The following is a 21,663-nucleotide window of genomic DNA, read 5'->3' as shown; positions in this document are numbered from 1 at the left end:
TCCAGCGCCTCCTCGCCGTTTGCGCCTTGATGCTGACGAAGTTCTCAGCCTTGCTACCAGCTGCACACCTCGACGGTGACGCAGACATACACACGCACGCACGCACGCACGCACGCACGCATACACACACACTGCTTTTTCGCCGAAAGAGAACTACACCGCTTACATAACTAAAGATAATCGAACCTGAAGCAGCCAGAAAGAAGCAAAGTAATGGAGAGCGCCTCAACGCCACCGCCGAGGTACAACTGACGACGGAGGCGCCCCAGCATCGAGAGCGTCGCCAACGGAGAGGCGAATGGCGCGCACCGACTACTGCTGTTTCGGACGAAGTTCTTGCTAGGAAACCCGTGCAGAATAGAGAGTGGTGGAAGCATCACTGAGGCATTCGAGAATCTTCAAACCGAGCCATCGTTTTCATTGTAAATACCGCATTTTCCCCGCTGTTTTACCATTTTCTATTTCTGTTTTGTTCGGCCCGAACTGAATGGTCACCATACGGACAGTGCGACTGGAGGTTCGTCATATGTCAACCAAGTCCGAACGAATTCTTACACAGTCGCCGAACAAAGTACGTACAGCCATTCCGTAGGACTCGCCTGTACTCCTGAAAGTGCTGTTTTTGTCGTTGTTGTTGTTGTCTCAAATACGATGGCGCATACCCATGGTGGGGGATTAGCCAGGGTTTGGCACAGATCCAAAGAGGAAAAAACTCATCCAGGTTTATCTCAAGAGTAAAATGAAGAGCTAAGCTTCGAAGCGTAAGAATGCGACTTCTTTCTCTATTGAGGTGTTTAGAACGGTGGCGAGGCAAAACGAGCAACGCTGCATGATTTGCAAGTAAATATTGAAAGCGGTGTGATTTTTACACGCTGGTTTATTTACAATTGCTGAAGCTTCTGAAGATGACACTTTGCTCCAACTACACTCTCTGCGCAGTACCTGCATTCTTTATTTGATATCTTGCCCTCTGATCTTGTTCTGTACTTGTGATTTCATAATAACCTTTTGTATTCTCCCCTTCCCTCTGAAGTCTTCCGCCCTGAGGGCAAAATAAATCAATCAACTTGCTTTGGATAAGTCGATAGTGCACACTTACAATGTTAATGAAGTGGATCTTCCTCCAAAGGGAATCGCTCATGAGCACACCGCCACATTTTCAACAGACTGCCCTACACTTCTTTTCTTCCTGAATTCTCACTGTGTCGTGATGTTAGAACTTCCGTATTTAGTTGGTACGTGGAAGGCAAAACAGACTACACTCCCAATATGCGATATGCTAAGGAGTGTAACATAATTATACTTGTATTAGCTTCCCACTTAGAGTCATTCACACATTTACCACATTATTGAATATCCGCGACCATATAGTATTAAGCTCCTTGGCTTTCTTCTTTCTCACTCTCTCTCTTGCTCCCGATAGAACGCATTAAACGGCGGTAAACTGTATCCATAGATGGTAGCCATTATTATTATGGCCTTATAAAACAAAATATCAGAAGTCGCATTTGGCCGCCGTGCGAGGCTTAGTAAAAATACATTTAGATTGGCAAAATAAACTAAAAACGTAAGTAAAAGAAGCGCTGAAGAAGAAGAAAAACACAAGACGGGTCGCCATGATTTTGCTGCTTACTTGCGTTGGGACGCTGCTGGCTGCGATTTTCGTTGGTTTGTACCTCAAGCCATGGCCTTTCGTCCTGCTGGGCATCTGGCATAGGCAAGCCGAAGACGTCCCTGGACTTCGGCGTCTAACCGCCTATCATGACCCTCGTGAGGATTCACTCATTCAAACACTTTGCATGAGGCCTTTCTAGACGTCGCGGCAATAGATAGGAAAGATTCCTGGACAGTTTACCTCTAACGCCAGTAGGGGTTCTATATCAGAATCGTGTAATAACGGCAGAAACAGGAACCGTTTCTACGAAAGTAAACCTTGATGTACGAGGTAGGTAAAATTAGGGGATCTCAAAGTGTTAAGTTGTTTCTTGTGTGTATAGTGCGCGCGCCCAACTGCCGCCAAATGGAGACGGACTTTCACATTTTTTTTTGTTTTCGTGCCTAGGTCATCAGTCAAAACGAAGTCACTATTTCAGTAAGGAAGGGAGAAAGCAGACCGTCAGACCTCAAGTTTTTCCTCGCTTATGACCCACTTGTGCCGCATAAAAAAAAAGACTATGTATAGAAAGGATGGGTGTTTTCAATTTTTTTTATTTCTCGATATGCACAAATGAAATTTTTAAGTATATTAAAAATAATTTTGTGACCACTCAACCAATATTCAACTGTTATATCTTCAGAAAATTGTTTTGTAGTATATGCTTTTCTTGACAATCTTGCTAAATGGCGGCAGAGTTTAGAAAATGTGGCAGAAGGCTTGCTCAACAATCATCGCATTCCTAGCAGAGTGGTAGAGGTCGAAACGTTCTTATAATCTTGATTGCGAGAGGCATACATTTTGATTTTGAATTTTTATGTTGCAGCGTTCGTTGATATATCTAGAGTTAGAAGAAAATTTGGCACAATTAACTTATAATTCAGCATTTTGAAAAAAAAAAAGTATTTATCTGCCCTGTGGTCCTATAAAGTAATAATAATAATAATTGGTTTTTGGGGAAAGGAAATGGCGTAGTATCTGTCTCATATATCGTTGGACACCTGAACCGCGCCGTAAGAGAAGGGATAAAGGAGGGAGTGCAAGAAAAAAGGAAGAAAGAGGTGCCGTAGTGGAGTGCTCCGGAATAACTTCGACCACCTAGGGATCTTTAACGTGCACTGACATCGCACAGCACACGGGCGTCTTAGCGTTTTTCCTTCATAAGAACGCAGCCGGCGCAAGAAAATAAACGGGGTCGACAAATTAAACTGTTCTGAAGAAACGTCCTCTGCAAGGTGATTATATCTAGGCAGAAAACCGGTAAGGAGAAAAACGCCCGTTGTGCGAACGTTTCCCCACAGTGCACAGCCACCGCGGTTCGCGGTACAATTTCTTTTCTACTTCCCCGTCTACATCAGCAGTATTTCAGCAGTGTACTGAGCTTTGTAGGCGTTTAGAAAAGCGAGCAGCAGTGAAGCCTAATTACTCTCACCTGTTGCCAGATTCTGAATAGCGCAACTGCGCTATTACTTTGCAGCACAAGTAGCGGCACCTTTACCACCCACCTTGGACTACGTCCACGAAGCCACCGGGCGAGTCGATTTTCGCAGCTTCGAGAGCGTCACCCAAGCCCTCCGGGTGGTTCACTCTGCGAAGGAAGCCATCCCTGTCGAGTCTCTGACGATCATCGTGCCACTGCTGCTCAGCCTGGTCCTGACGGGGTGCGTGTGAGCCTTCTGACATTTCGCGTGGGGAACGCTATCCGGAGACCGCTTAATGAATTCAACGTAAAAAAATCGGTAACTTTTTTTTGAAGTGCATTACTAATTCGTACAAGCTGTACTATGTCATCACAGGTAAGATTTGAAGGAAGAAAAACAAACATAAGCTTTTGGCGCTTCCTTTCAGTAAAAAAAAAAGAAGCCTATCTTGCTTGTGCTGTCGAAAGAAATATGCGTTAATTTTTAGAGCTGCTGTATATCCTTGCAAGAAGTTTACAGGTGATACACATTTGAGTGCTACACAGTCGCGGTGCCTCGGGTGGGTGCTCTCCGTGCTAGACAGATTTATGGCGGGCCCGAGAGATGGCGCTTCTGGCGCTAGGTGTGGAATCGGCGGCTTAGTTACGGAGCGAGTCCCTGCACGCACAGCCCCGCGCGGGTATAAGGTGCTAATGGCAAGTTATACGCTACAGAGGGTATCACTTTGTTTAAGCTGAGGTACCAATGTTGTTCACAGCTTCAGTTTTCTGCCTCGCATCAGGACTGAAGGTGGTCTCGCGGTGTGGCAGCCTTGGTTGCTGGGATTCCGTAGGCCATACGAGTATCCTCGACAGTAATAAGAAGAACCGGCCGGATGCAGGCATGTGTATGGTGGGCCACATAGCAACGAGAACGTTGGATGCAAAAGCGATGCTGAACTGGTGATACTGAACAGCTGCCCCGAGTTTCGCAATTTAGGCATATACCTATAGCGTTGTGTATTAGTTTTCTTATAAAAATCTCATTACAAGCGTTTTGGAGAGGTTTCTCTAAACACGGTGTGGCGGCAAAATTCCCCCAAGCAGCTGGAGCTTTCAATTATTTTCTTCTTACTTACAGATCGCTTTAAATTGCAAGAAACTAGAAAGCCTCAAACCTTAATCATTTTTAATAGATACCCTTTACCCTGTTTTTTGAGCTCTGTATTACGAACGTCTTCCAGTAGAGATTTTTGCAAGCACTCCATACATGAGTGCTCTATGTCCAGCTTGAATGGTCAACATTAAGAAGTTTGGGGGTCCCATGGAAAGAAGATGAACGCAAGAATGCTTCGCTTTAAAACTAAGATTGCTTGCACATGTGATTCACTTCAGTGGAATTTGGTTTTCGACTTCTCCTTGCCTATATAAGAGGCATAGCAAGGATTCTTAATTGCCGTCCAATTATATTTGAAAATTCCCTTATATAGAAACAAATCAAATGTAAGGCATAAGACATCAGAAAGTTTAGCATACCACTAAATCTTCACCATTTAAGGTGCAAGGTTTTAGTAAATTACAAGATGTAGATAAAACCTTTAGAGTGTCCGTAATTCCCACATCGCGTCTCAAAAAAGTGTGGTCGACATCGCAGGTGGTGGTGGTACAAAAGACGCCAGTCGTCATCAACCACGCCAGCGGATTCCCGCACATCCTGCAGAAGCAACTCGTCCCTGCACACACTTCAGGAATCTGATGAAGCAAAACACCGGCGCCCGGGTAAAGCTATACTTTAGGATTTCGCACAGCTAAGGCGTGCAGTCAGCACGAAGAAAAATAGTGCCACAAGTGAAGTACGGCTGGAAGGGGGGGTTACAATTCGCGAAAATTCAATACAACAGGGACACCCACAACGAGTTTAGCAGGAGAGTTCTAACTTCTTTGGCATGGGGTAGCGGCCCTATGGTTGGCAGCCATCTTTTAAGAGAAACATTTTGCTTCACACGTTATTAGTGAAGTGTGATATAGAACTGTGATATAGCATTTCTGGGGATAGGATTTCAATGACGTCCTTATGCTGCTGTACGCTTATGCCTTTTCATATCAGACAAGCCAGTTTAGCGTGAATAAACCGTCAGCGATAGCCCAAAACTGGTTCAGCAAGTCGACACCGCTGCTTTTGACAAGATGACAAGTTGTGAACTTGTGTGCAGTCGCTCGCTGCCGGATAAACTATTGTCTACTTCCCTACCCTACCTCCCTACGCCCAGTTACACTTTCTCATGCTCTCCCACTGACCATTCTACGTGCCTGCTGCACATGTGCAGAAACAAAAAGAAATCAGCTAAGTAGCACCCAATCATTAGCAGCAGAGCACGGAAGAGGGGCGGACTAATTTCGTTGACCTTTTCTTTGCGAGGCTGCGCTCTAGATAGAAGATTCTACCGGCTACGGTATGGCTATGGCATTAGTCAATACTGCCGATTTGTTGCTCTAATTTACGACGAATAAAAGAAGAGCGACGTCTTAGCTGGTGCCGTTCAGTGTAAGCCATATGGCTGGCACTGACATGCAGGACAAATTGCGTAAACACTTTATCAGTACGAAATGACCGGCGGCGCAAACAAGGACACTAACAAGAAAGAGACACCACATGCTCACACTACCAACTGTTTATCGCGCGGAAAGGTGGCTTGTTTAAACATTCAGCTCAAGCATGTAACATCGCGTTATCGCTCCAAACCCAGCACGTGGAAAAAAAACATCAACATCAGGAAAACGAACAAGAAAATTTAACCCCTGCAGAAAAAAAAGTAACAGATTCTGAAAAAAGGAAATAAAAAACTTAAAGGAGGGGGCCATCTTTTAGAAAAAACAGCGTCACACAATCGTAGCTATAGCAGAGTCCTACATGAGACGCAAAAGTGGTCAGACACTAAAAAACCAATAACAAATAACAATCTTAGCGAAAGCAGAGTAAACAAATGAAGAAAAAGCTGTCAGAAACCGAAAAACTGCAAACACTATAAAGATAAACTCAATAAGTTCAAGTTCAAGTTCGTCTTTATTTACATCAGGAAGATGTAGGTAGGCCCTGACAGAAAAGTGATAAAAATTCACTTGAAGGAGTCCGGGCCCCTTCTACAAGGCAAAATACAACGAAAGCAACAGAGCTTGGTTAACAATGACGAGGTAGAAAAAAAAAAGTTAAGAGGCGCTGCGAGCATATATTGTTAAAAGACAAAGAAAATAACTTATACGCCCAAAACAAGAACACTAAAACTTTTGTACGCTTTTTATAATATGACAAACTGATTGATAGAATCAAGTACACATATTAAAAAAAAATGCTTGCGTATGTCAGCACATTTATCAAAAGGGACTGAAAGTCACGGCTCTAAAGCGACAAGAATGTCACGTGGGCTACTTTTTTCCACAGATATTCCTCTACTCAGCAGCTTATTTAATACATGTGGAACTGCAAAGCGTAACATAGAACGTCCGTATTCTGTACGACAGAAGGGAACGCACCAGAATGACTGATTTCGAAATGCATATGTTGGAATAGTGGCTTTCAGGCAGGATAGTTCTAGGAACGTATACTGGTGGTAGCGTATACACTTTTTATATCTCAGTGCTAAATGATATTCATATAGTTCATGAGCTGGTGTAATGTGAAAGCGCGTGAAAAATTCTGTGTGCGCACGGTAATCGACGTTTGCTATGTGCCGGACTGCTTTCTTTTGGAGCATGAATGTTTTATTTATGTTGGCCTGCGTTGTATTGCCCCATACTAAGAAACAGTAATTTAAATGAAGGAGGAACAGCGTGTTGTAAATTAGTATTTTTATAGACGTCGGAAGAAAATACCGAAATTTTGCTTGCATTCCTACACATTTCGTGAGGCGACATAGAACTATACTAACGTGAGCGTCCCAGACCATGCTCTTACTGAAAAATACTCCAAGTGTTTTGGCCGTATCTACAATATCTATAATAGAATTCCCAATGGGAAACTGATGCTCTGCCATGATCGCCCTATTTCTCGCTTGGAAAACAACTGCTTTTGTCTTTTTCGCGTTTAGTACCAGGGAGTTTGCTTCTCTCCAGTGTTTGAGGGCATCCAACGCGCTGTTAATGGTTGGGACTAGAAATTCGAGACTATTACCTTTAAAGAACATGCTAGTGTCATCTGCGTAAATTACATATTGAGGCTTATTACTTATATTACCAATGTCATTAATGTAAAGAATAAAAAGTAAAGGTCCCAATATACTTCCCTGTGGGACGCCGGTAAAAATTTTCTGAAGAGAAGAGAGTTCATTTACTATGTGCACACAAGGAAAACGATGTTGAAGATATGATTCGATGAGGAGGAGTGGTGTGCCACGTATGCCGTAGAGTTCAAGTTTATTTAGTAGTTTGTGGTGAATAAGGTGGTCAAAAGCCTATGAAAAGTCAACAAAAATTCCTATGCATATCTCTTTATTTTCAAATGCTTCGAGAATTATTTCTTTTTGTGTTATAAAAGCTGTTTCAGTGGATCTGCCTTGATCATATCCGTATTGAGGTGTAGACAGTAACAAAGATTCTAAAAAAAAACTCCACAGACGGCCGCTAGAAAAGGAGGGCTGAAGAGTCGCACTGAACATGATGTCACAAAAAACTATCCAGAAATGAAACTTGATTTGTACGGAGGGATATCGAAGAGTCGCTAACACAAATGCTTCCCTTCTTTTTAATCATAAAAGCCTCAATAATTTCAGTTGCCACCTGATCGGGACTCCTGCCCAGAATCTGCAGGGGTTGTTCGTTTTCCTGATGTCAGTGCTTTTTTCCCACGTGCTGGGTTCGGAGCGATAATGCGATATCACATGCTTAAGCTGGATGTTTAAATATGCCACCTTTTCGCGCAATAAACAGTTGGTAGTGTGCGCATGTGGTGTCTCTTTCTAGTTAGTGTCCTTGTTTGCGCCGCCGTTCATTTCGTCACGCACCAGCTCTCCCCTCAGGCTGTTATTCGGAAGTTACTTTATTATTAGTTCGTACTTTCTTGCACAATTTTTCAGACACGATATAGAGCATAGCAAGCCAGCATACATGAAAACGCACTCTTGAAAGCTGTTTTTTTTTACTTGGTTTATGGGGGTTGAACGTCCCAAAACGACTCAGGCTATGAGGAACGCCGTAGTGAAGGGCTCTGGAAATTTCGACCACCTGGGGATCCTTAACGTGTACTGACGTCGCACAGTACACGGGCCTCTAGAATTTCACCTCCATCGAAATTCAACCGCCGCTGCTGGAATCGAACCCTCCTCTTTCGGGTCAGCATCCGAGCGCCATAACCACTGAGCCAATGCGGCGTCTGCTAAGCTTCTTTGAGAACAGGAGCAAAATCTTGCAGTTTTGGTGTACGATTCTCTTATGCTTCAAAAGGCGCGTAGCAAACACCCTAACTTGTATGTGTTTAGACGCTTATGCACTCTTAATTCAATAATGAAATAATGCAAAGAGGGCATTTGTTTTTGGATGTTTGTTGAAACGTGCAAGTATTACTGTCCTTTGCTCTGTGGTAATGTGGGCCACTCAGGCACAAATCGGATAAGTGATTACACCTTATAGGTTAAAAAATCAGAGAGTGCGCTGTTTCATTGATTTATTTAATAAAGTTTAATAGCCTCTGTTATCACTGGCGATAAGGAAATTTACTTTGCCGTCTTCAAAGTCTTAATTATTATGTTCGCGGCACATTTCTGCCAGTGGTTTGAATTTTTTTTTCTGCTTCGGGGAACGGTGTTTTCCTACCTAATGGTCGAGCTCAGTGTTATACATTTTTTTTAACGCTATTGCAGTGAATAAACAGAACAACTTCAACAAAGACGCATGCTGTTCACTGCCGCTCTCATGTCCAGGCGGTCCTACACTGCGAAGTTACAGACTTGGTCGGCGACGCCATTCGGTGCCGATCCCGAGCGTGCAATTCCCGGCGCTCGCGAATTTTGGGCCAGCAGAGAGCACAGGTACGTTGTGTCATCGCTTTGGTCAAAGCACTGACATGTCAGCTCCTCTAAATGCCATTTCACATTTACTGGGTCGCTGTAATACCGTGTTTCATCATGTATGCAACGCGCTATAGAGTTTACTGACGAGCACAGCATGCCCATTTCATACCACGTGGCAGTGCGTGCTACCACGTAGCACCATTTCCTGCAGAACAGAGCAATACAACTTGTTTTTCGTTGTGCTGTACAATGAGAAAGTTGGGAAAGCGAAAGAAACGACAATGCCCAGGTTCAACCTTTGTCAGATGCATAGAGCCTAAGGGTTGGCCTGTGGGTCTAATTTAGAGGCTCGCTATTCATTAACAGTGTTCTAGATTTACTAAAAATCAGAAAAGTTCTCTACAACGCCTACGAATTTCGGTGATGCTACAATAGCCTCTCTGCATGAGCTGGAAGCAATCCCCTTCAATTCATTGCTTTGTCAGCGGCTGCACATACGACATATGGCACGAAAGAGAAGGCTCTCGCAGGCGCTAGTGATTCTGGTTAGCTGCTCCCCTATTAAAATCGCGCCTGATTTGCAGGCGCAAGAGCATTTGCACACACATTGGCAGGCTTATCGTGATTGCTGTAGAGGTAGGCAAGTGCCAGACATGTACCGTTCTCAAATTACAAGGTATGGTTTTGTACTTCGCTTCCCGTGATTTATGGGCATGCCTTCGGTTTCAACACAAACACCAGCAAATCGGGCAGTGGTGATGGTAACTGTATCGGATCTGGTAACCAGGGTCCTCAAGACTGGTAACCATGCTGTGGAAGCCGGTCAGCCGGGTGGCTGATATAAGAGCGCAAGCGCCCAATAAACGCACTGTTACTCTGCACCTCGAGCTCAGCGGTCGTCTGCGTCGCATGCTATCTTGAACGACACATGGTGTCAGAAGTTCTTATCACGCCCATTCCCCGCTTCAACTGAGCCAGCGCAATGGAAGTACTACCGCCCCCTAATCGCCAACTGCTTTCCGAAGCGCCGGCGGAAAAGTGGAAGCAATTCAGGCAGAGGATGGATTTGTACTTCATGGCAACTTCGCATGTGAACGGTTTCGCGATTTTAATAATAATAATAATAATAATAATAATAATAATAATAATAATAATAATAATAATAATAATAATAATAATAATAATAATAATAATAATAATAATAATAATAATAATAATGGTTTTATTTGCGCCTAATGAATACATGGCGCGGGAGACCCGCAGTAAAAGCTGTCACAAGCGACAGCTTGACAAAGCCGGAGGCCCCCCCTATACACTTGACAGCATCATAGGCGCAATGAAACGGCATGTCTCATCCAAAAACAAAATAGAACAAAACACGAAAACATCTGCAATTACAATCACTCACAAGAACTACATAAAATTACACAGAAAATGTGGTAGAATGAAGTTAGAAAGCACTTACAAAAGCAATGAAACATTCATGTGCGATGGCAATGAGTTTAGCGAAAGTAACAGATAAATTAAGCACATTTTGCTTCAAATAAAATTCAGAACAAAGTGAATACAGACAAGCGGTACAGTCAGGGTAAACAACAACGTGACAGAGTAAACAGGAATGGCAAGCGAAGTGTCCTAGTACATGTTGAAATACCGGCGGAGTGTTTTGAACGTCACCTTTTCAAGTTGGATATGTTTATGATTTAAATCATTTAGTAACCGGGGTAGTATATTCTGTATTGTTTGTAGGCCGTATGTTGTGCGAAACGTCCTTACTTTCCAGAGCTCCGTGTGACGTGTCTGGCGTGTAGTAGTGTTTGGTTGTAACCTGGCTAGACGATGTAGAAATGAACTGTTGCTAGCGTTTTCATTCTTAATTGCCTTGCAAAGGATATAATCAAACAGTTTGGTAACAGGAATTATGTTGTATTTGAGAAATAGATGATACGTATGTGAATAAAACGGCAGATTTTCTATTACTCTTACAAATCTTTTCTGCAACTTGTGAAGCTTCTGCAAATTTCCGTAAGTTGTCGTAGACCAAACTAAGTGACAATAATTGAGTCGGGAGGAGAATAAGGTATTATAAAGTAACAGTAAGATTTTTGGTGGTAGTAAATTGCGATTGCGGTATACTAGCCCAATTACTTGTGCTAGCTTAATTAGCATGCTGTCCACGTGGACATCCCATGACATATTCTGCTGAAAGATAAAACCTAATGTCTTAATGTCGACGTAATAGTGGAAACGGACCATCGACCACTGATAGCCATTGCCCAGAAGAACCTGTCAGACATGCCTCCTCGCCTGCAGCGTTTCTTTATGTGCCTCATGCCGTTCAACATTTCTCTGCTGTACGTCCTAGGGAGAGACCTTGCTCTGGCCGATGCTCTCTCAAGAATCCGATGCGACAGCGATGAGCCACCTGAAAGCGAACTAGAAAATGTGGCCACCCATGCAACGGCCGGCCTCTCCACTCTCGTCAGCGACACAACAGCCAAGCGGATGGCAAAAGAAACGAGTGAAGACGACGAGCTTAGGCGAGTCACTGAAGCCCTACAAGATGGACATAGCGTTATAGCTCAGCTAGCTCCTTTCGAAGCTCAGCTATCAAGTGTGGAAGGCGTACTGTTGCGTGGATATAGAGTTGTCACTCCGAAGTCCCTAGAAAAGAAATGTTGCAGCGCCTACACGGGGGCCACTTGGGCGTCGGAAAATGCAAAGCAATGGCCAGAGTATTGATGTATTGGCCTGGTATGGCAGCAGAAATAACTGAGAAAGTTTCCAGGTGCCAAACCTGCCACCGTTTCGCTTACAAGCAACCAAGTGAACCCCTAATGCAAAGGCATTGTCCCGCATTACCGTCGGCTAGGGTAGGCGCGGACTTGTTCGAGCATTACGGAACTACCTTGCAGTCTACGATGCCTATTCCAATTACCCTGAAGTAGAGCCGCTTTCTCACACTACTAGCCACTGTGTAATAGAGGAGCTGGCCATGATATTTGCACGTCACGGCATCCCGCTTGAAGTATGCACGGACGGCTGACCACAACTTTCATCGCAGGCATTTCATGCTTTCGCAGAACAGTTTGAATTTGCCCATGTTGTTTCTAGTCCCGGTTTTCCACGCTCAAACGGTTTGGCAGAGAAAGGGATGAACTTGGTGAAATGTTTCCTCAAGAAGGCGCTATATGTGAATGAATACTTTTGGATCGCCTTCTTAATTACAGGACAGCACCACTCGAGGCCGGACAAGCCCCGTGCGAGCTACTCATGGGCAGGAGGTTAAGAGCGAGGCTGCCTGACTTCGCAGACCGTAGGGCACCAGAGGTCAAAAAGCACACCCAAGCCCACCCTCAGAGACGTCCACTAGAAGCACTCGGCGAGCATGACACCGTTAGGCTGCTCGACAAGGGAGGGTGGACCACAAAGGCCCTCGCTGAAAACGCCGTCGCCCCTCGCTCATACATGGTCCGTAAAAAAGACGTGAATCAGCTTCTTCGCAACCGTCAACATCTGCTGCGAACAAACGAAGAGTTCGACCCCTCACTGGAAACCATTCCTGACTGTACGGAAGACAGTGCTAGCGACTGTGCTTCTCTTCCAGGCTTGCGGCACCACAGGAGTCCCTGGGCAACTCGAGCCCCACGTGTGACGATCAAGCCACGGCTGCCCACACGCCTCAAGAGCATCCTGAGCCAGGGCAACATAGTCCTCTGGAAACCATGAATTCCGAGCCGGACGACGCTGGGCTTCGCCGGAGCACCCGGTTAAGGAAAAAGCCCACCCGCCTCGTGTATCAAAAGGACTTTCATCAAATTGCTTGAATCGATCTGCTGTTGTATTGTGCTAGTTTTTTTCTGTTTTTAGAGGGAGAAAGATGTATCGGATCTGGCAACCAGGGCCTTCAAGACTGGCAACCATGCTGTGCAAGCCGGCCAGCCGGGTGGCTGATATAAGAGCGCAAGCGCCCAATAAACGCACTGTTAATCTGCACCTCGAGCTCAGCGGTTGTCTGCGTCGCATGCTATCTTGAACGACACAGCAATGACTTTTATTTTCAAAAGGAATGGTGTGGCGTAGGGTACTGGAATGCTAAGACATTGCTATAGGCTGACAGACACATACACAGGAGATAGCCCTGGACCACAGATGTATGGAGTTCGCACTTTTCTTCCTTAGACAATAGCATCAAATGCGAAACACAGGGGTCTTTTTTTATCTGAATGAAGAGGCTTTTACAAATATGATGATTCTGGGTCATTGAGGAAGCGCACGTACTAGGATTGTACAGGCAGCACTTGCTCAATGAGTGGTCGTTAAATTGTGACATATGATGCGCCTGGAGACCTAGAATCTTTAAAACCTCTGACACACTCTACGGCCGCTTCTAAGTCAACCGAGTTGTACTGGGTTCTTGCAGGGCGTGGTGCTTGGCTTCACAGCGCGAAGCGGACTACCAGGAGCCACGTCGTGTCGCAGGCGCGCACCAATCTTATCTATAAATTGCTACCCATTATAACACTTTATGGCTCTCTCCTTTAACTTCCGTTCCGGGGAAAGTGCTGCAGGCTAGGGTATTTTGCATCAAACTAACCTCTCTGTCTTGGGTGTCGTAAACCTTTTTCTGATCACAGTAAAATTGGGTGTGTGAAAAGCTGAACATTGAACTTCATGGCTACTTATGTTGAATAGCCGGCGACTCGAAGGAGTTGGATCAGGTTGAACGTTTCGATGTGTATGTAAACACCTGTGTAAACTGTGAATTTATAGCTTCTTCTTAGCCTGGGCTACAGGCAGCACTGATGCATGTGCTTCAGCCAGTTTTCAGTTTTTTTATGTCGCAACCTGCGGCCCTTATTGTGCCCCAGAGCGAATGTCGTATATAACATTTCTGAAACGAGTGAGCTTGATAACACAGCTTCCACCATACTTTTGTAGGCAATTTTTACCTTCCGTAAACGTCATTTTACCACTACTTTTCTTGCATCATCTCAATATGTATAGAATAGCAAATATGGGATTCCCTGACGTTTCTGGTACTCATCTGCAACCGTTCTAGCATATCTACGAAATTTTTTGTATGTCTATGTATAAATAGCAGCGGGTATTTTTCTTGAAAAGCTTATTAGTTGGCTTCAGGACACACTCAGTTTGGGCGGAAGAAAAAAGCATCTGCATAAACAACAAATGACGAATGGTGCCTGAAAAGATGAAGAGTTTGCGCTGAATACTTTCTTTGCTTTCGTCACTCTTTCGTATCTGTTATTTTCGCTGCAGGCACTGACGATTCGGCATCAGTACCGGTGCTCCGACAAAGAAGTCCCTTGACGGGTTTTCTGACAGCCAGCGAGGAACAGCTCTTTCCTTGTACGTCTTGGATATTATGAAAAGGCTCCTGAGCAACGAAGCCGGAACAAAAGAAATCTATGCACCATATCAGCTGTGTGCTCAGTAGTTTAGAACTAACTGGTTAGCAGCACCTGATGATACGTTGTAGGCAGCAATGTTCAGTTCACAGCCTAGGTTATAAGTGGGCAAATGAAGTTATGTGCAGAACGTGGTTCTAGCTAGCAACCCATCAAAACATAACCTTTCGTAATAATGAAGGCGTCCTAAAGAAGAATCCTACGGAGCCCAAAACCATATAACGCTAGACGAGAGAGAGTTGCTATGCGAGCGCAAAAGCAGATACCGCGCGAACTGCCACTTGCTAAGGGCAATCACTGAGGTGACCAACGCCGACGCGGGGCGGCCCCATGGCAAGACCTTGAAACTTCCTCTTTTTGGATTGGCTTGGTGTCCCGCTAAGGCGCTAGACTTGAAAACAATAAATCAAGGTTTCTGCCGTAGCAAAGCTCGCGCCGCTTAGTCGCAACAGCGAAAAGACGGAAAGACACAGAGGGTTCAAAAAATGCCGACTATATGAACGCTTTACGATATGTAGGACCTCCTAATAAAACACTTTTGTGAACTACTTGAAGGTAGAATCAGGCAATGAAACTTTGGGACTGCATATTAAAACGAGTAACACGATCAAATACTTTGATGTTCACAAATCCAAATTTTTGGCCATTTTTCGCTATTTGAAAGCCGCATCTCCTGTTTAAAGAATTAAGCTACCAAGAGGTCTGGGAGAAGAAGTAGATCGAGAAACAATAAACTAACAACCGATTTTATTGGAATGCGGTCCGCTGCATGGTTCTTCCCTTGGAGGAAGTAACCGCTTAATGATTTCAGTCGTTTGCACAATGTTACATTCCCTGTTTCCCTACTTCGTCTCATTAGTCGGCCATTCTTCCTTTCCAAGTTGCTCTTGTTCAATGCAGTGCAAACTGGCTCAAAAGTCTTCAGGCCAAACAGCTTCCATGCGAGCATTATATTAAGGTCCAGAAAATTTTGATGAGGACGATGGTTTTTTTTTAACTAATAGTTATTTAGATCCTACTGGACTGCATATGGGTACCACGAAACCGGTGAAAATTAAGCCATTAGCCTGAGGTCTTTTGACCGAACATCTACCCATTTCCTTACTTTTCCATATACCTCCCTAACATATGGCGTCTGCAACTCTCAGTGAGCGTCAGCAGCGACACAGATCAACCGTTGAACGTGGGTGGAAGATTGAAACGATGGCTTCGGGACGCCGTTTGGCCAGACCTCCTGGGCTATAACCCGACCATTTGCGGAGGGGTGCTCGAAGACTTCAGCGCCGACGAATACTACGGCGGCACCTTGCGTACGGAGGAGCTGGCACCGCGTCCTCAGACGTCTTCCTACGGCGGCTGCACCAGAGATGACGTCAACAGAGCCGACGATGCGAATCGTGCGAGCACTGAGGCCTTTGAGACCCCCCTCCTGGACGATATATACTGCCGAAGAAGCGATGCCAGTGAGGACGGCACGGATGAGACCGAAGTCGTAGAGGGCAACTGGGCTGACTTGGATGAATCGCGGCCTCAGCGCCTGGAGTGGCAGCCTTCCCATCACCACCAGCGCGACGAGAGAAGACGCTCCGGGGTTAGCAGACTGGGGTAAACAACTTTTGTTCGTTAGCTGATTTAATTTTAGCTAGATGATCTTCTAGCATCAGGAAAACGTTACGCTGTTGTACTTAGGCAAATAATTTAGAAGTGTGCAGGTAATTAAACACAAAGGAAATCAAACGAATCTTCATGTTCTGCCGCACTCTATGCCTGGTGTTGTTGCTTCCCTGATCCCCTCAGTCCAACTTCCTTAGCTCACTGAAACAGTTCAACAACATACCTTGTAATACATGCAAACTTTGTACATCCTGAATGAAATGTTCTATAAGCGGATAATGCTATTTGATGCCAAAGAGGTAGTTAAATAAAATGCGACTTTTTACGTCGTCATCTTTGTGAGGGACTTTCTTGGTGCTGAAGAACGACACCTTTTTGGTATGGCCTTTGGTTATGCGTATTAACAAAAGTTTCTTCACTGGAGACTAGTGTTAATCGTGCACGTTGTTAGCCAAAAATAGGCCACATATGATTTCGAATGTTCCCTGCTGAGATTCTACCATTTTCAGTCAGTTTAACGAGGCATCCTTATGAGCTTTAGGGTTACGGGGGAGGGCGGGGGGAGTAGTGTGCCAGGATTTGCCAGCTGAGACAATGCGATCGGGATGAGTTTAAGAGCGATCGCAGTTGTGACAGTTTGAGACAGTTTTAACGCTATAACGTTAAGGTTCCCGCTCTGCAGAAAATCTGGCGTCGCCCTCGGTACCCTCGTCGGTACCCTCGTGTGAGGAGAAAATCCCCGCATAAGCAACCTAGGGGGCACCCTAGATCACGTGACGTTATGCAGCCATCACAACCTGACCTTAAGATTGTGAGCAAACTCCCCACTGTGGCAGGTGGCAGTTATTGGAGATTGCTCGGGAAGGCCAACCCGGGCCGCACAACCCTACCGGTGGCAGCACCTGCCATCCCGGGGCACTAGCGCATTGCTTAACCGCTATACCACTGCGCCAGGAGGAGTACGAGGACTCCCAGCGATCTATGAATGTAAATTAGAGAACGACCAATTGCGCATATATGAGTATTAACCCATTAACGATATCGCGTCATGCCCAAACGGCAGTTTCAGAGCGCTAGCGCTGAACCTCTCACTCACTGATTTCTCCGACCTTTGCTCGAAGTTGAACAAACCTCAACGACTTGTGCTGGCGCACCTGTATCACATTTATCCTAAACAAGATAAAACGTCCAATTATTTTCCCAATTATAAGAAGACACATAGCCTATCGCGGACGTTGAGCGAGGGGCTCCGGAATAAGTTAAATCACATGGGTTTTCTTGACGCGCACTGACATCGCACATCACGCAGACACATTTTCCATTTCTCCTCCTGTCTACAGATGCGGCCGCTGCGGCCATAATTACACCAAGGCTCTCAGGCTCAGTAACCGTGGGCGATAATCATTGAGTTCGGCCAGTAAAGTTCGCCGCGGTTATTCAAGATGTTCGCCTGAGTTTGCCGATAACGGGTGCTAAAAGCATTTCGTCCTTAACTGAATCATCTTCAAATATTACGAAAGGCATTGGTTTCGAGACTCTAGAGTTGAGCATCTGTCGGATTAAAATGTGACTTCATGCGCGCTGGCCCACTGAAGGAAGTTTTTCGTCTATTTTGCTTTGCCCATTTAACAATTTAAAATATTAATTTGTATCATTACGCATCAGTTTTTGTTTTATTATCCAAGTGAATAGTAACGAGTAATAGCTCTGTAACTGAAATCTACTCCAACGTTGGCTGTCAACAATGTGTAACTGTTTTGTGAACTCAGGGTGTTCCCGATACAGTCTCGCAGAGTTGTCGCATGTGAACAACAGCGGTCTCTCGGAGGACACTGCCTACTTGGCTTTGCCTGAGAACAAGTGCCCATCGGAAGAGGTTCTCGGTGCCTGTTCATTCGACCAGCACCAACAAAACGCTTGGTGCGCCGCGGCAGCTGCTGTCGCCCCGTGCTTCGTATCGCCGGTAGAGCCGCTTCCGGCACCCCGTCATTCGCAGGACGTGTTCGAGCAGCTGCTGAAGGCCTGCAGGCAGCCGGAGGCTGTCGCCTTCTCCGAGATCCTGCAGGAACTGTGAGTTGGTTAAGAGGGCAAAGGGCTTGACACAAAGTCGACACAACCGAGAATGAGTAGCGATTGTACAAACCAGACACATCCGTATGGGTACAGATGCATATTAAACCGAAAGAAACAATATTTAAAGCTAAGTGATAACATCAGTTTCATTAAGCGCATGCGCAAGATGTACCAGGGCTGAAGGATCAAGTGTGAAAATCGCAGCGCGTGTTGCGGCCAGGAAAGACCCCAAAGACACAAGATTGAGGCTGCTCGTATAGAACCTAGCTTACTTTCCAGTAGTAATAACTACAGCGGAGGTGGTCCCTGCTTTTTTGTTTGCGATACATGCTTCTCAAACTGTCTGTCGAGTGATCATCCATACAGTGGCCGCAGCAAGAAGGGTTGCTGTTCTATCTTTAAGAGCATGAAATGCTTTTAGCTATGCCTTGCTGCCATCCTCCCTTCCACTTTCCGTTGAAAGTTTGTCCCTAATATGTCGTCATAATCTCTTGTGAAGAATGCATTGAAAACTATACGCTATAGTAAAACGGATTAGATTCAGTCAGGTCCCTCATGTTGGAAATGTCGAAAGTCTAAACTCAAAACAAAAACTAGTTCAGCAATGTAAAAAAATGTTCCTGATGATCGCATTCGTCTGCTCTTTCTAACGATACTTTCAAAAGCAACCAAGTTTTTGAGGTACTTTTTCTTTCTTAAGTACCTTTTTAGGATACCTTTTCCTCGGGCACTTCACCCCAGAAAAAGAGCACCAGGCTGAGGGAATGTTGTACATATCAGAAAACTGGTAGGTACCCTGAGGCACTATAGGGGATAGGAACCAGCGCCCCCCTAATTCGAAGCGGCAGCTCTATTACGAGGCCATTGCATTCAGTGTATCTCATATGAATGCGACGTTAGAAACCTCATCACGAAAAAAATCTGGCGTAGTTTGTCATCAATTTGCTTGTTCGAGACAATGAAGCCCCGTGGTCTCGTTATGACTTCACACGGTCACAATTTCCATTCCCTGAAGGATGTGACGGCATTACTCAATGGTGACGCCTGTCTTCCCGGAAGGCCTACCAACGGCCACAGGCAGCTGCCAGGTGCCAGATGGCAGGACAGATGAAGGGAGTAAAATAAGTGTGGAAGAGACACCGTAGAGGGCAGCTCCTGGTAACTTTCGACCACCTGGTGTTCTTTAATGTGGGCTGACCACGCACAGCACATGGCCGTATAATGCATTGTGACCGCATGCCACACTGGAAACAACGCGGCAGCGTGTATGCCCTTGAGATGTAGCACATTTCAATGTGGAGTTCATGGTCGGTGGTAGGAGTTTCGAGGTGCCATTTTTCGATAACTTCTTTCTCTTTCTTATTTCTCTCAAATGCAGCGCGCACAGGGCACCGAACATATGAAACAGAATAACAGGCTTTCATATTTACTGGAGAACAAAACTTGATATATGTCGAAGAAACATATGTGCCCTCTTTCAAGTGATTTGGTATCTTACAATAGACGTGCACTTCTTTATTATTCGAACTTAAGCAGATCTTCAGCATCTAACCTTCATGGCCTGGCCAATACTATTTTCACATTACACCTGTTCAGCCGCTCGGTGAGGAAATCTGGTTCGGATGGTTTGTTACACGTGCGCGCCATATTCTGGGAAGGTGAGCATCAGTCCCATCACGTACCCAGTCTGGATGCAGCCGTCCAGGGCGCAATTCGTTTCTAGCAACATTGGCCGCTCAGCTTCCCCCCCCCCCAAATATTGAGCCCCGACCTTAATTTTCTTCCTTTCAGCAATGCTCCCAAGCTGCGCACACCGAGAAGCTTCGTGGACAGATGGCGAAGGCACGCGTCGCAAGAGCCCGCATGCGCTTCGCTGTTCCAGTCATCTTGTACGACGGCAAGGTGCGATGCATTTGTGAGGCTTGTTCTTGAGCCTTCGTCTATCCAACGATCTTCGCATCTCCTAGAGATTTCTCGCCTTGACACATGCGCTTTAATTACCTCTCGTGCTTTACAAGTCTTTCTCCGTATCCAGAACATCTGCAGGTCAGCGACGCTTTCCGGCGGCCTGGAGATCTATGGGCGAACAATCATCAAGTTCTTGGGTGAGTATTACTTATCATCTTTACCGTAGAGGAGAAACTCGAGAACAACTTTCTTGTTTGCGTCCAGTCCCGTTCGCGGGAGTGAGCGTTGTTGTAGCATGCTGTAGTCGCTGCTTCCCATTCTTGTGTGCATAACCATATTGCGAGCTAGGTAACATTGACGACACGTCAACGAAGGCATGCCTGCTTCAGTGCGGGAGAAGTAAATGCACGGCTGGACCGAAGTATATATTCGCGTGCATCGCAATACAAACGAACGGTGCCAGCGGGTTTTTGAAGGCGATTGTCTGGTGTGAGTGCGGGCGATTGTCAGCTCCGTTCGCGAGCTGATTTGTACCGAAGAGCTACCGATTGCAGTCTCGCGCACTTCATGATGTGGGAACTTGCACCTTATTTCACTGCCCACGCTGCAGAATACACCCTTCTAGTCCTAACATCGGCAGCTGAGAGATCCCGACAATAGACGTCTCTGTAGTTTGTTGTTTGGTTTTCCTCTTTCGTATTCTTGCAATAAAAAAAAAGTTTTGAGCCTCAACTCAGTCCTTTTTCGCTCTTCGTGACTTTTCGCAGCAGTCTTGTGACACTTGTGAATATTTCCTTTGGTGTAAATTGTTTTGCAGCGCACACGTGTGGTACCTATTTCTAGCAGCGTTCTGCATCATCGACTAACCCATTTACAGGATGTATGCTGACGGGTCGACTAGAAAGCAGCGAGGTTGATGTCACGCATTCGCTCTGCGGCTGGAAGATTCCGTGCTGAAGTGACCATCTACGAATGTTAAAGGGACATATCGGAGGTGATTCTAACTCCAACGAAAGTACACTTTATCGTCTGATGCCACATTACCCAGATTGTGTACTGCTTTTTTAAGTAGAAAAAGTTAATGAGATAGCTAGCCGGTGAACTTCAGTATGACACTGATCGCGCACAACTTTTCCCTCTTTTTCTTCTGCCCTTCTGAGATCTCCGTTCCAAGAAAGAGCTGGTCCCACCGAACAAAGAGAAGTGGAAGAAAGTGACCAATGCTATCAGTTTCGTCGAAGCCATTGGTCTCGAAGATCTTCGAAGGTCTCATCTCAATGCCTCAGTTTTTCTGGATGTCAGTTGCGGCTGAGTCGCTCCCGGGCTCAATCCGTTGCAGTCAAAGCAATGCCATATGAACACTGCAGAAGCGAAGATATGGCCTCTTTCCTTCACACCATGCAGCGATTTTATATGCGGAGTGTCTTTCTGCGATATATGACCATGCTCAACATTTGTTGACAAAGATTTTGTAAACTGAAAAACTGTAAGATAGTGGTGTACAAATATTGAAGATAATGGTCCATTCTTTCGATATGTAGCAAAATCTTTCTTTTAGATTCTTTTCATCCATCGCATCGAGCA

The 21,663-nt window shown here is 45.3% G+C and overlaps 2 protein-coding genes across 2 annotated transcripts; both read left to right on the top strand.

Annotated features, from left to right (window-relative positions):
- Positions 1-1,616: 1,616 nt before the first annotated feature.
- Positions 1,617-16,093, top strand: LOC144127992 (uncharacterized). Its single transcript, XM_077661037.1, has 6 exons — positions 1,617-1,770; positions 3,132-3,315; positions 4,708-4,832; positions 8,966-9,073; positions 14,336-14,425; positions 15,633-16,093. The coding sequence occupies exons 1-6, from the start codon at positions 1,617-1,619 to the stop codon at positions 16,091-16,093; spliced, it is 1,122 nt and encodes a 373-aa protein (XP_077517163.1).
- A 1,993-nt stretch (positions 16,094-18,086) lies between these two features.
- On the top strand, positions 18,087-21,396 carry LOC144105959 (phosphatidylinositol-3,5-bisphosphate 3-phosphatase MTMR14-like). The gene is made up of 4 exons (XM_077638884.1): positions 18,087-18,168; positions 19,963-20,073; positions 20,207-20,276; positions 20,957-21,396. The coding sequence occupies exons 2-4, from the start codon at positions 20,005-20,007 to the stop codon at positions 21,034-21,036; spliced, it is 219 nt and encodes a 72-aa protein (XP_077495010.1). The 5' UTR covers positions 18,087-18,168; positions 19,963-20,004; the 3' UTR covers positions 21,037-21,396.
- The last annotated feature ends 267 nt before the right edge of the window (positions 21,397-21,663 follow it).

This window comes from Amblyomma americanum, chromosome 1, assembly GCF_052857255.1.
Source record: "Amblyomma americanum isolate KBUSLIRL-KWMA chromosome 1, ASM5285725v1, whole genome shotgun sequence".
In the NCBI taxonomy this organism is placed as follows: Eukaryota; Metazoa; Arthropoda; class Arachnida; order Ixodida; family Ixodidae; genus Amblyomma; species Amblyomma americanum.
This window is presented reverse-complemented; position numbering and strand designations above follow the sequence as displayed.

Excerpts from the sequence above, each read along its gene's own strand:
- LOC144127992 (XM_077661037.1), top strand. The coding sequence starts at position 1,617 with ATGATTTTGCTGCTTACTTGCGTTGGGACGCTGCTGGCTGCGATTTTC. Across the intron at positions 3,316-4,707 it reads CTCAGCCTGGTCCTGACGGG|GTGGTGGTGGTACAAAAGAC; the intron begins GTGCGTGTGAGC and ends TCGACATCGCAG. Across the intron at positions 14,426-15,632 it reads CGAGGAACAGCTCTTTCCTT|TGAGCGTCAGCAGCGACACA; the intron begins GTACGTCTTGGA and ends TGCAACTCTCAG.
- LOC144105959 (XM_077638884.1), top strand. The coding sequence starts at position 20,005 with ATGGCGAAGGCACGCGTCGCAAGAGCCCGCATGCGCTTCGCTGTTCCA. Across the intron at positions 20,074-20,206 it reads TCATCTTGTACGACGGCAAG|AACATCTGCAGGTCAGCGAC; the intron begins GTGCGATGCATT and ends CTCCGTATCCAG. Across the intron at positions 20,277-20,956 it reads AACAATCATCAAGTTCTTGG|GATGTATGCTGACGGGTCGA; the intron begins GTGAGTATTACT and ends ACCCATTTACAG.